This window comes from Cyprinodon tularosa, unplaced genomic scaffold (assembly GCF_016077235.1).
Source record: "Cyprinodon tularosa strain WSP-4 unplaced genomic scaffold, ASM1607723v1 ctg495, whole genome shotgun sequence".
NCBI lineage: Eukaryota > Metazoa > Chordata > Actinopteri > Cyprinodontiformes > Cyprinodontidae > Cyprinodon > Cyprinodon tularosa.
In genome coordinates this window covers 731,722-744,804 of record NW_024039224.1, presented here as the reverse complement: position 1 = coordinate 744,804, position 13,083 = coordinate 731,722, and the positions used below count along the sequence as shown (strand labels likewise).

Genomic DNA, 13,083 nt, shown 5'->3' with positions numbered 1-13,083 from the left:
GAAAGGTTTTCTAATTGTCAAGATCTCAAACTGCTGTCGTCCATGACACAATACAACTTGCTTTACATTTATTAGATATGTAAACTACTTACAAACTGAAATCATTTGCAACACACCCTGTAAAACGCAGAGTACTATACTCTACAATTTGCCCAATTCAGAATTAGGGATAGATAATACAATAGGAAGTAAATGGACTATTGTGCACACAAGACATAAACACTTTCACAATAAAGAAGAAAATTTGATTTACAAATAGAATTAAGAATACACAATACAATCAGGATCAAAATTGTATCTGGACAGAAATAAATGTAAATGAAGAACAAATAAAAGGAATTTCAAATAGTAGGAGTAAATAATCTGCATATTGAATTGAAACAAAACAAAAACGAGAGTTCATAATTGTTTAGATCACTTAAGACAGACTCATCATTTGAAGAGATGACACTTCCTGTATAAACTATGTTTTTTTTATTGATTATTTGAATTTTATGCATGAATAAGATGCAGGATTTTGTAAAGATATAGGTATCTTTAACCCTTAAACTGTTTCCCATAGAGGTAGAATAGAACAGGTTTCTTTTCTAATTACATTAACATGATTAAAACATTAAGTTATCAAGCATAGGTTTCAGGTGTCAAAATATATTTTCTTTTAGGGTCTAACTCAGAATTTTATTAAATATTTGTACACTGAGAAGATATTTTAGAATAGAAAATGGGAGAACAAAAAATAAAAGAGCTCAAAGTTTCTGAATTTTTTCGAAAAGTACATCAAACTGGGCCACAGCTTTAAATATAGGAAACAGAAAATTTTAGGTACTGGTAGACCAGATGAATCGTTTTCCTTTATTAGAACCATTGGTTTTCGTGCTTTATGGTTCTGCCACCTCAGTCATACTTTCTGCTGAAAGTATGTCATTCAATTTGGTAGCTCTGTCTGCCTAGAGGTTGGGGACAGATGAAGGATGGTGGGGAACCCTGGCGGCCAGACAGTGCTGGAGTCCTATCCCACACAGGATTACAAAATGAAAAGAATTACATAAAAATTTAATTTAAAGATTTTAGGCCATAAAATAGAATAATTTGAATCATTTTGTTTGTCCTGTATAAAAGGTCCCTCATGAAATAATTTGTAGAAATACCTTCAGGCCTAAAATTGTTGAAGTAGCAGTGATAGGTCTGCATTCGTGCACCACAATGAATACAAAACACAAGCATGGTTTAACTGCTTAAACCCTCCTGTTGAGTCTGTGTTACATGACGAACAGAGTTGGGTTTCTGTTTGTAATAAGCTTATTCTCAGTTATTAATTACATACTTACAAAATATTACCTTGAAACTAAAGGCCAACCCTAAAAAAATATTAAGAAGTCCTGGTATTACATTTCTGACCCCGGGCCTTATAAGGCAAAAGTGGATGACATATGGCCGAGCAATATTTTAACACTTCAAAATTAGATTAACTTAGATATCCACAAATGCAAAGCAAATATTTATTGCATTAAAGAGTGGTCAATCGGTTAGTGATTTTCTTTGAGTACAGAAGCTTAATTCTGAGGTTCTGTCTGGCACCTTAAATAAATGCTTTTCAGTTAAATAACCTCTATGAGGGTGGTGACTAATTAGCTTTAGCTTTTTAGGTAACCTAAACATTACTAATGTCAAGCATCCAATGAGCTGCATTGCATTCTCCAATGGAGGGATTCACAGATGTGCAACTTTATTATAAATATCAAAGGGTAACAGCAGCTAACTATTGATCCTAAATCCCACAGTCAGAAGGAGATGCCATCAGCAGAAGCAATAATCCGACCATGTTTAGCTGGAAATGCATCTCTAGTATTATAAATTTCTCTTTCATGAATTTCTCTTGCAGATGACAGTTAGCTGTCGCACGGCCTTGGTGATGATGCAGTACAGCATCATGGCTAACAGCTACTGGCTGGTGGTGGAAGGCATCTACCTCCATAACCTTCTGGTCATTAGCGTCTTCACAGAAAGGAACTATTTCAAAGTGTACCTGTGCATTGGTTGGGGTGAGTTGTCCCATTTGGTATCCATAGGTGTGTCACCATGTCAGCATATGATCAACGGGAATAAAGGCTAAAGCAAAAAATAATAGTTTTTCATACTTTTTCCACAGGTACGCCATTATTATTCCTCATCCCATGGGGAATCTCAAAATATTTATATGAAAATAATGAGTAAGTTCCTTTGTTAATTTTTAAGTGACAAAAACATTTTTTTTCCTTTATGTAAGCTCATTAACAAAGTATTTTCACAAGGCGTTTCTGATGGACTCTTAATGTTTGATTTTAAATCCACAGTAGCTAGTTATTGCTCTGAGGTTATGTTCAATTATCTCATGGTCGGGAGTTAAGATATTAAAATGTCAGAAATAATTTAAGTTAACAGTTAACACCAGTGGCGGCTGGTGAAAAATATTTTTGGTGGGGCTGATATAGCCTAGTGTATGTCTCCAACTAATCCGGAATAAGAATTCAAATAAACAATTGGACAATACATACAATTTAACAGTAATGATTTAATTTACTATATAATAACTAACAGTGATGATTTGGGTCACTGTGACGGGGTTCTTTGGCCTCCAAGAATCCAGGCTCAGTCGGGTTATCGGTGTTGGTGATTTATTGTGCTCAAAAACTCAAAACAGGGTGCAAAAGAAACTAAACATACAAGATACTCTGGGCCTCAGCCTCCCTCCAGTTACCATCAATGTAACAAAGAAACAGACAACAAAAATTGCCGCTTTTCTTCCCACAGCCCTCATTAAATAGTTTAAGCCCCTACCCTCAGGCTCTCTTATTTCTGATTTCTTCTCATGAATCAGTTTTGTCCATATATTACCTCCACAAACAATTGATGTACAAAAACAAATAATTTTTACAACTTAATTCTTTTACACAGATTCATTGACTTATTCAATTACACCAAACTGGGTTTGAACCCAGCAAAGACGCAGCCAGACTGAAGATGACAAGTCCCCATAGCATAAACACGTACACACCCACACCCCACACACACACACACACACACACACACACACACTAACCCCACTGAAATATTAAGTGTGCACCCTCAATACGCCAGCAGGTAACCAGGAACAGCTTGTGTGTTTCAAGTTAATGGACCGCTACTGGGCTCAGCGCGAGTGTATTGGTCCTCACAAGCACAGTATAACAGGAATGTGTGTGTGGCGCGCAAAGTTAGAGAGGTTGTTTTAAGCGACGAGGTGGATTCGTCACAGTCACAATAACCATGACATGAAATGTTCATATCCTACAACAGGGATATTCTTCTGGCAAACGGGTAGATAAATAAGGATCTCACCGAATTTGGTGGAAGCTGCATCTCGGTCGTTACATTCGCCATCTTCCCTCTAATTGTCTGCACCTGCGCTTGGGTTCAGAAGCCTGTTAAAGCGCAGTATTTTCAGCGCCCCAAGACCATAAAGTTCCGAGACGCTGATTGGCCATTAAATTCACCTAGCAATAGTACATGATTGACAGATTCTTTGCAAATGTGGGGCTGTCTGATCACAGCCCCCAGAACAGAGACGGTAGTAGTCTGTCTGTGGAAATCCACAAATTAATGACAGTAGATAGGGAAATGTAGTTTATATAATTTGTTTTGCTTATAGGTACACAGTCTAGAGAGTAAAACTGACATTTATGAGTTAATTTCTAAAAATATATTTTACGTTTCTCTCTTCTTATCAGGGGGGGCGGTGCCCCAGCGCCCCCTATGGGCCGGCCACCACTGGTTAACACCTTCTCGCATGACATTTAGTGGTAAAAAGAGGGACGAGAATCTAAAAATCACATTTTCTAAATACCAAAAATCATCAGTTAGCACAAAAAAGTGTTGCAAATCTAAAAAAAAAAACATTGTAAATTAAAAATCAAGTGTTTGAAAACATGACAAATGTCAAGAAATGTTTTGCTGATATTCTTTTCAATGCATTTCTATGCACAGATGCTGGGAGCAGAATACGGACATGAGTATCTGGTGGATAATCCGAGCCCCAAATCTGCTTTCCGTCATGGTAATTTACAGCAACATCCATTTTTTATTCTTTATTTTTATGTCCAATTTTAGAACCAATGTAATCCCTAGAAAATCCCACACGCACAACCAGCGTTTCCACTTGACTGCATTGTGTTTTTGTCAAATTGCACAGTATGCAATATTAAAAACAGCTAATTTATTTATGGAGTGTGAAAAGCTGGCTAGGCTTCAGATATAATGTCTGGGAAGCATGTTAGCCCTACTAAGATTCTAGGTTAAATGCAATTATCATTCATTTTATCCAGCAACACAGTTCATGTGTGCTCTGCACGGGTCAGTTCAGACTGTTTATGTTGCTCCGATCGGTCATGCAGCCAGACATCCTGGCATGTTCCATGCATTAATCGTGCAGCTAAGTGGCCTGTATCCCCCAGGAATTCCTGTGTTTGAGTTGTTTGTAGGAATGGCAGGGCTGGTCCTCCTTTCAGAGTTTCCCTGGTTTTCCTTATCCGTTTTTGTTTTCTTTCAAGCTCAACATCAGAGCAGAACAATCCAAAACACTTTTAAAAACAAGAAATCTCTTTAAGAAAAATAATTAACCTACCTTGTGCAAAAATATGAATCCTAAAAATATATTATTCACTGTGATCACAGCCCACTGGGATCACATTTAAAACATTTAGTAAAGACAATGTAGATTCATCAATATTTTAGGTTTCTCTGAAAACAAAAATAACAGATTCATGTGTCCAAATTAGGCTCAGCACACTTTCCTCACTCAAGTCCCCCCAAATTAACATGTTAAATCCTGATGTATTTTATCTAAGAAGCACCTGCTGGTTCTTTAAAATGCCAGCTGAAGTAAAAAAGCTGAAATCTGTTCAGAAATGTTAACTGTTCCGCATCACAAAGTTACACAAGAAGTTTAATTTTTTAAGTATTTCTAAACAAAAGCTGTTATTAAAGGCTTTTGTTGTTCTTTATGCCTATTTTATTTTCACATTTGGTTTACTAAATAAATTCCTACAACCTTAACATAACCAGAAATACAATGTTTATGATTTATATTTTTTTCAGACTAAATTTCAGGCATTGATTACAATGTGGCTGGAATCAATAATCATCAAAGGATTTTACTTTCTGCTTTTAATATCTTTAACTCAATTTATTGAAATTTCTTTTGTTTTTGTTTTTATCTGTGGGTTTTAGATTTCTGCAGTGCAATGCCGCAGGCTTAGATCTTAATCAGTTATTCTAATCTGTTCTGCTCCATTCTTTTATTTTCAGAAGTTCTTATCTTTGGACTTTTTCTCTTATATTTAAAGAAACTTCCAGTCAGATTTGTTGCATTTGAATGCCTCTGTGATAATTTCTTCCAGTATTCTGAAGATTCTATTTCCTTTTTTTTCTCTGGTAAATAATTTCTTTCCAAAGTATTTGTGCTGCATGATTTTTTTCCCTTTGATATAACAACCGAACATTTGTGTGTGTTGTTGGGATTTCACTGGCGACCATCAGTTACAGCCAACAGATTATCAGTAGCCTTTAGAACTTTAAAGCTTGGTTAAATTAATATCTCAGCCTTTAGAAATCTTTGAAGGAAATATTTAGTCCATCATCTTAAACTGGATGAAGAATGCTACAAAGGCAAGCCTACCAATACATTGGTGACCTTCTAAACTAAATAATCCGGCCAGGAAAGCATTAATCATGGAAACAGCTAGAAAGACCATGCTAACCTTGGAGTAGCTCCAGATATTTACAGTACTGTTAGGAGAATCTGTCGACAGGACCGTCAAGACTCCTGGCTAGGTGGCCCGCTCTTCCTCCAGGCCCTAGACTCCAGGCGGCAACCGGAGAATGGGGGTGTGCGAAATACCCCAATTCTTCCTGCTCCCGCTCAAATGTTGTCTTGTTGCATGTTGTTCTCAAGTGTAATTAAAACTGTGAGTACCAAAGGGGATGCCCGGCACAGTCCACCCCCCCCTCCTGTAGGTAGCTTGTGCCAGCGTACCCTCCCAATGAAACAGTCAGAACCCAGAATCTCTAAATGCGAGAGGGGCTGGAGGGAGCCATTCGAGTTGAGGTCCACACAATAAGCCCACCCCAGGTGTCTTTACCCCTCACCCACCCAAACAATAGCATACATAGATGTGTCTTGTGAAAATGTTGTGAATGAAAGTGTCTAAAATGCAGAATAAAATTGGGGTGAGGGACATCATCAGAAGGTGGGAGCCTCCAGTAATGACCCCCTCCCCAAGGTCCTACATGTGTGGCAGCATGATGGAGCAAGCAGAGGGAGGAGGGAGGAAGATTTTATTTCTTCCAGCTCAGCTTCGCTTTAACGTGAATCAGATTATTGTTTTTTTTTTTCACTCCTTCTCTTAGACAGTTGAGTTCAAAAAAAGTTTTTTAACTGGAGTCTTGTTATCCTAATCCTTATCTTTGTTTTGAAATCTTTAACGGAATCATAAGCAACTCCTTTTGTAAAGTATTCCCTCTCTGTTTGACTTGGATAACGATATGTGTTGCAGAACTTTTCCCTTGGTTGGGTGTTGTGCAATAGCTTTCTTTGCTTACCAAAGGCTTTCTGGAATCATCCACAAATGCTATCTTCAATGGACGCCCAGACTTTCTTACGTTGCTTTCATTAAAATATTTTAACTCCATCATTTAGATTACATTTATTAATCCTTGCCCAATAGAAGAGTGAATGACAACCTTAGGGACGTCTTGAATCTCAAAGACTAAAGAATCTGGCTTTTCTTAGCAAGCAGGGTCCTTATCCAGTAAGCATTGTGAAACTATGTTGTTTTTTTAAACAGTAAGTCTATAGATTTATTTGACTGGGTGTTTTGAGTCGGAATCCCACAACAAGAAATCAACAAACTATTTAGTTAATTGCCAGCTAAGCAAATTAGATTATTTCTGGTCACCATCAGATTGATTTAAATGTTAAAAAAAAACATTCATGGTTTAGTTTAAAACTGCTGGAAATAAACAAAAAAATGGCGCATGTAAAAATGCATGCAATTGAAACAGCATTTCTCAGTTACAAAACACTGAAAGTGTGTTAAAGTAGCAGCAGACACTCTAGAATGTTCTTTTACAACAACAGTAATAAAACAATTTTTAAGCTGTAACGAAAATCTTTCTGTCTTTTTTCCAGATAAACTTCATTATCTTTATACATATCATCAAAATCCTGGTTTCAAAGCTTCAAGCTCACCAAATGAGATACACCGACTATAAAGTCAGGTGAGTTTTAATGTGAAATTCATCTTTTTCATTTGTGTTTCTTATTTGCAATTTAGTTTATGTTTTTTATTTTCATTTTTTTACATCTCAGGTTGGCAAAGTCAACTCTAACATTGATCCCACTTCTGGGAATCCATCAGATGTTCTTTATCTTCCTGCCTGATGAGACCACCAACGACACGCCACATTTACATATCACTAAGCTCTTCATGGACCTCTTCTTCTCCTCCTTCCAGGTTGGAGCAACGTTTTAGGAGCTAACATGTATAGGAACCTAGTTTTGCATTTATAAATTAAATTCTCTATGGTGACATAACAGTAATAATAAAGAGCTTTAAAAAAGATAAACTGCTGTTCTATATAGAAAGTCATGCATAATGTCATGGTTCAGCAGGCACTGCATAAAAACACTTACCGGTAAATCTGCCTAAAAATAAACCATCAAATTGTGTAAGATTGTGGTGCAGTAAAAGGTTCTGCTGAGGAAAAAAAAGAGAAATAGGTCCTATTACTTTTTAAAACACAGATGTCCCTCAGATGTACACGCTTGTACTTTTACTAAGAATGACTATCCTGATATACAATAACTTACTTCAAAAATGGTTTTTCATATCTGTTCCATCTCTGTTCTCTTTGTTTCTTGTTTATTTCTTTTCCCTGCATTCATAAATCATAACCTCAGCTCACAACGTGTCTCCTCCAATCAGGTCCTCGTAGCCGTGTCCCTCCTAGTTGTGACACGAATCCCTTTTCACACTGTTGTTTTTTATGTGATACTGTATACAAAGAGACACATATTCTTATCAGATTGCACTGCAGGAGAAAATAAAGACAGAATAAGAGAAAAGAACCGAAACAGGATACAAAGGAGTAAATTTAAGCGCTAATATAATTAAATATTAATTTTTAACATCGCATGTAATGCAAATACAGATTTGTTCCATTGATTATGTTGAAAATTATCGTGTTTTTTTCTCAGAAAACTAATTCAACCCCTTGACATTTATTTGCCTTTAAGTAGTTCCCATTTTGTTATTTTAAACCTTCGATTCATTTTAGAAATACATTAAAATATCAGTATATTAAAAATTTGTGACAATATTTATAACCGTCAACATCAACATACACCATTACCTGTTGTAACAGAATAGGAACATGCCAAAGGTTCCTAAGTTCACGCTGATGTGTAATAACCGGAGGTAGGCACATGCTATCTTTGCTTTGTAAATAATAGAAAATGTTTTTTTTTTGTATATTTGCAACAATGGGTTTCAAGTTGTATTTAAAGCTTAAATTAAACTGCACATATTTTTGACAAATTTAATCTAAATAAGCCAGAGGAAAATAATTATTTTGAGACTCAACTGTAAGTTTTGTTCAAAGTGGTACTTATAAAAAGAGCACCCTGGGTGAGATACCTACCTAGACCAATAGAAATGTCATCCTCATTCTGATTGTGTAAAAATACAATGCTCTAATGCACATGTATATGGGTGGTAAATCTTAGACACATCTTTATGAATGCTGGGCAACTGCCCATATGGTTTCCAATGATTTTATTTATTTGAATGAAAGAGCTGAAAACAGATATTCCTGTGGTCTCGAAAGTGTTATTGCATTTAGACAGATGCTCTAAGTCTAACATTGTATATGATGTCTTCTCAGGGTCTCCTTGTTGCTATTTTGTACTGTTTTGTCAACAAAGAAGTGAGTATCCTGAGCAACATTTACTAGTTTCAGGCTCAGATTTTTACATTATCACATTTATAATGTCTTTTGTGCTCTCACAGGTGCAGTCTGAGATCCTAAAGAAGTGGAAGCGCTGGAAACTAGGGAGGAACATTGAGGAGGAATATCGCCACACCTACAGCAATACCAACAATACAAAGACGGGCAGTCTGCTGAACCACATCCCTCGGCTTCCCCAACTCCCGGACATCGCCAAATCTTCTGGCCCGGTCTGCAGCACTGAAGAGCAAACATGGCTTGTGGCTCGCTGCCACAATGGTACGGTCCATGGCAAGGAGATGGACAACTGTAGCTCCCAACAGAACGAAGGAACCAGCAACTCCACCCTTGTGGAGGATATCAGCCTGTCGGATAAGATACACAAAAGATCGGAAAGGGAAAGTAGAGAGCCTCCTTTGAAAGAAACAGGAGAGTGCGTTTTGGAAAGGAAGATAGACGCCTTTGAGCTCTGATGGAGCTCTGACTGAAAGCTCTAGTTGGCTGTGAAGTTATGCCGACTGATTCACTTGTGGAAGCAGTCGTCAGTCATCAGTGTCACCAGGAGACAGAGCAGCTCTAAGCCCTGAAATATGACAGCAGTATGGCATACGTCCAAATCCGAATGCTCTGTGTGCTGTGGGTCTTGTGAATGGATTATTATTGATGTTTGTCATTTTAATATATGAAGCTGCTGCCTGTTGAACAGATGTACCAACAGCAGCAAGAAAATAACAAGTAACTTTAAATGAAAACACACAGAGTTGGTGTGAGCCTCTGCTTCGGTGTTATCTGTTTGGCTAATGTGTGTTTCGTGGTACTACAAACTGAACATTGGACTGTGCACACAAAAAACAAGACCAAATGACAGAAGAAGTAGAGCAAATGGGAATGCTTGTGTACTCTATATGCTCTACTCTGGTATGTACATAATGCCATCTTCATACTGATATTAATGAAACATTACACATGGAGCGAGTGAGAGAAACAAAATTCTGGTGACTGAAGTTAGCCACAAAATTGTTTTCAATAGTATATATATATATATATATATATATATATATACACACACAAAGGAAATCAAAGTATATACAACCTGTTTGATTTTGTTGTGCCTGTGACACTGAAGGACAAGTTGTATAAGATGGATGGATGGATGGATGGATGGATGGATGGATGGATGGATGGATGGATGGATGGATGGATGGATGGATGGATGGACTTTCTTGCGTTGCTTTTGCTAAGTGTAACGGTTTTATATCGGTCACAGTTGTAAAAAGTAATTAGCCCGCAATTTCATGTTACATTGCGAACAAACGTTAATGTATTTTGCTGGAATTTATGAAAGCAGATCATAAAAACAGTATCACATTATTGAGAAGTAACACAGAAGAATAGTCTTTTTCTTCTCCTATTCACAAATATAAATATCAAGAGTGAGATCAGATGCATGACTTCAACACAATATTTTGGCTAGTTTTTTCTTCATCCGTACTCCAATATTTTGTAAAAGGGTATAAGAGTAAAAATGAATTTAAATGCTTAAAAGTATTTTATTTTTTATATTGCAGCATCAAAAATAGGTATGCCTAATTAAGTATAAGTAACAAGTATGCCTATATATATATATATATATATATGGACAATAAATGTAGGTCAGACTGTAAGCACCATCTTTTTATAGACTGTGTTTACCCGACATCCATTCTGAACAACAGTAGCCTAAAAGTGAAACAAAGTTTCTTTAATTAGCTTTCAGATGATAATGTTAGCAGTACAATTGCTTGTAAAATGAAGGATTTGCCACCTGCGGAGTGTTAATTAAACTTTCAGTTACTAAAAAAAATATGCCAGAGCTTGTATGACTTGACTATTTGCACAGTGTTAATTTATAATTGCTAAATGTTATATACATTTATTTAGGTGCTTATTCAGATGATTTAGTATTCTTGTAAACAAGTGTTTATACAGGGTATACACTTTTGACTTTATTATTCCAGATTTGTGGATGTATTATTAAACAGGATTACGCTCTGAAGCCAAAAGGCTATTTGGTTGATGAAAAACAGAGGGGCTCAGAGGTTAAAGGCTGCTATAATTAAGCCCCAGTCTGGCATTTAGACTCAAAGTACAGGACATTCCCAGATCTCATGCCAATATACTGCATAAAGTGAAGTTTTTGTTTAAAAGTCCTCATGGACCTCACAGCAAATTCGAGCACTGCAGCAACATTTTCGTTGTGTCAGATAATTGTTCTGCTCCCAGTCAGTTTCTGCTGTTGAGTGGGTAGAAACAAAATTGCAGGCAAAAGCTATTTTCCATCAGCATCTGCTGAGGGTTGCCACAGAGCAAGTAGACACCCAATAATTGAGCTGGAAGGCCAGTGCTAACAGCGTTGCTGCAGAAGTGGAGGGGAATGCTTGCATACGCAAAAGGAATGAGTAATGACTGGTTTTGGTAAAACAGGAGCCTATCACTAATTTCAGTGGAAGGTAAAATGTGTATTTTAATTAAATCTGACTTAGAGCATAGGTTTGGGTCATTAACCCCCTTCGTGGACCAAAGTGGTTCTGTCTGAATGTATTCTTGGAAAGGCTCAAATCAATATGTTTCTTTACACTTCTCTGTTATGTAAAGCATGGAAGGGGCAGTGGAGGCTGACTGCATTCATGCGTAAACAATCCTTCATATTGTATTATATTCATGCCAATGGTGAAAGAATAAAATTAAATGTATGTGAAACATTTACCTCACAATGTATTTTGTATTGGTGGACATTTAAGACATTAAAGAAATGGTAAAGCATTTGCTTATTAAACTGCTTTCTTTCGTAGTAGTTTTGGTTACTGTGAATATTTTTGACTGATTAGGAGGTGCTCCTAACAAAATTAAATATTGATTTGCTGTCTGGTTCAGGATCTCATTTAAAAGCCATTGTAATTGAATGATTGGGATTATTTTCTAAATGCAACTTTTTTCCTATTCCAGCTTCACTTAAGACTGCATAGCCAAATGCTTTAAATGTACAGTCTGTAATAATTTCAGGCATTTACTGACATAAATGCAATATATTATTCATATATATCTTATTTATTATCACATATGAGCTGAAAGTCTCAATCTTGATGATTGCCTTGCCTTAGAAATTGCTATTTATAATTACATAACAGTCGGTTCCCATTTGTGGAGGCAGGCATCTTTTGCACTACGGCAGCGCAGAGCTGACAAACTAGTAACTATAGAGACAGTCATTACGACCCAAATGAGACTGTGGCAAGTTAGGCCTGTATACAATCCTACAGAGACTAATAAAATATTATTTATAAAACTATCCATGTAATCTAGACTTACACAAGCCACGACTGGCAACCGCCCGGGTATCATGGAGGCAAACAATTCCAAGTGCTGGTTGGCGGTTGTTGCGTTTTTTTTATTTTTTTTTTTCTGAGTGGACTTGCATCTTCCTCTTGCTCTTGATCCATGTTTGTTTTGGTCATAGTGCCCAAAACAGGGGGACGAATCACCTGGACAGCAGTGGTAAGGTGAGACAACGATAGTGAGCTCAGGCAGGAACAGTCGTGAATCTATGTGAGAACAGCGACTGAAAGAGCTCCATAACAGGGACGAGGCTGCCAGCTATGGCACCCTCTGAAGCTTAGGAACCGCAGAGGCAGCAGCTTGCCATTGGTAGCTCAGGAAGCGAGCTGAAGAGCACAACAGTAGCTCGGAGAGGCCTGCCAGGAAGCAGGGCTGATGGCCGGGAATGGGTTACAGCTGGCCCAGGCAAGCAAGAGGCTGACTGCAGAGGATCGTGCAGAGGAAGATCGAATTATTCTACCGGGTGGAGGGAGGTCCGTAGGTAGGGTGTAGTGGCTGCGGCTTATCTTGAGGAGAACGATGTGACATCGAAGGAGTCCGCCAGAATGACAGAACAGGAAGAGACGATGGCGGGCCGAGGCTAGAGGGACAGATACATGAGGACCACTGAGGATCAGAGGAGCCTGTGGCTGGAGTGATTGATGGAGCAGGATAGGAGAAGGCTTCAGCTGGTCTGTCTCTCTGCTA

General features: G+C 37.5%; 1 protein-coding gene across 2 annotated transcripts in view; it reads left to right on the top strand.

Annotated features, from left to right (window-relative positions):
• gcgra (glucagon receptor a) overlaps positions 1 to 11,820 on the top strand; it is a 47,987-nt gene extending 36,167 nt beyond the window's left edge. For both annotated transcript variants that reach the window (XM_038302594.1, XM_038302595.1), the window contains 7 exons: positions 1,883 to 2,042; positions 2,150 to 2,210; positions 4,003 to 4,072; positions 7,205 to 7,293; positions 7,385 to 7,529; positions 8,959 to 9,000; positions 9,084 to 11,820. In XM_038302594.1, the coding sequence (XP_038158522.1) occupies positions 1,883 to 2,042; positions 2,150 to 2,210; positions 4,003 to 4,072; positions 7,205 to 7,293; positions 7,385 to 7,529; positions 8,959 to 9,000; positions 9,084 to 9,494 (978 nt within the window). In that variant the 3' untranslated portion in view covers positions 9,495 to 11,820. The remainder of the gene's footprint in view (positions 1 to 1,882; positions 2,043 to 2,149; positions 2,211 to 4,002; positions 4,073 to 7,204; positions 7,294 to 7,384; positions 7,530 to 8,958; positions 9,001 to 9,083) is intronic.
• The last annotated feature ends 1,263 nt before the right edge of the window (positions 11,821 to 13,083 follow it).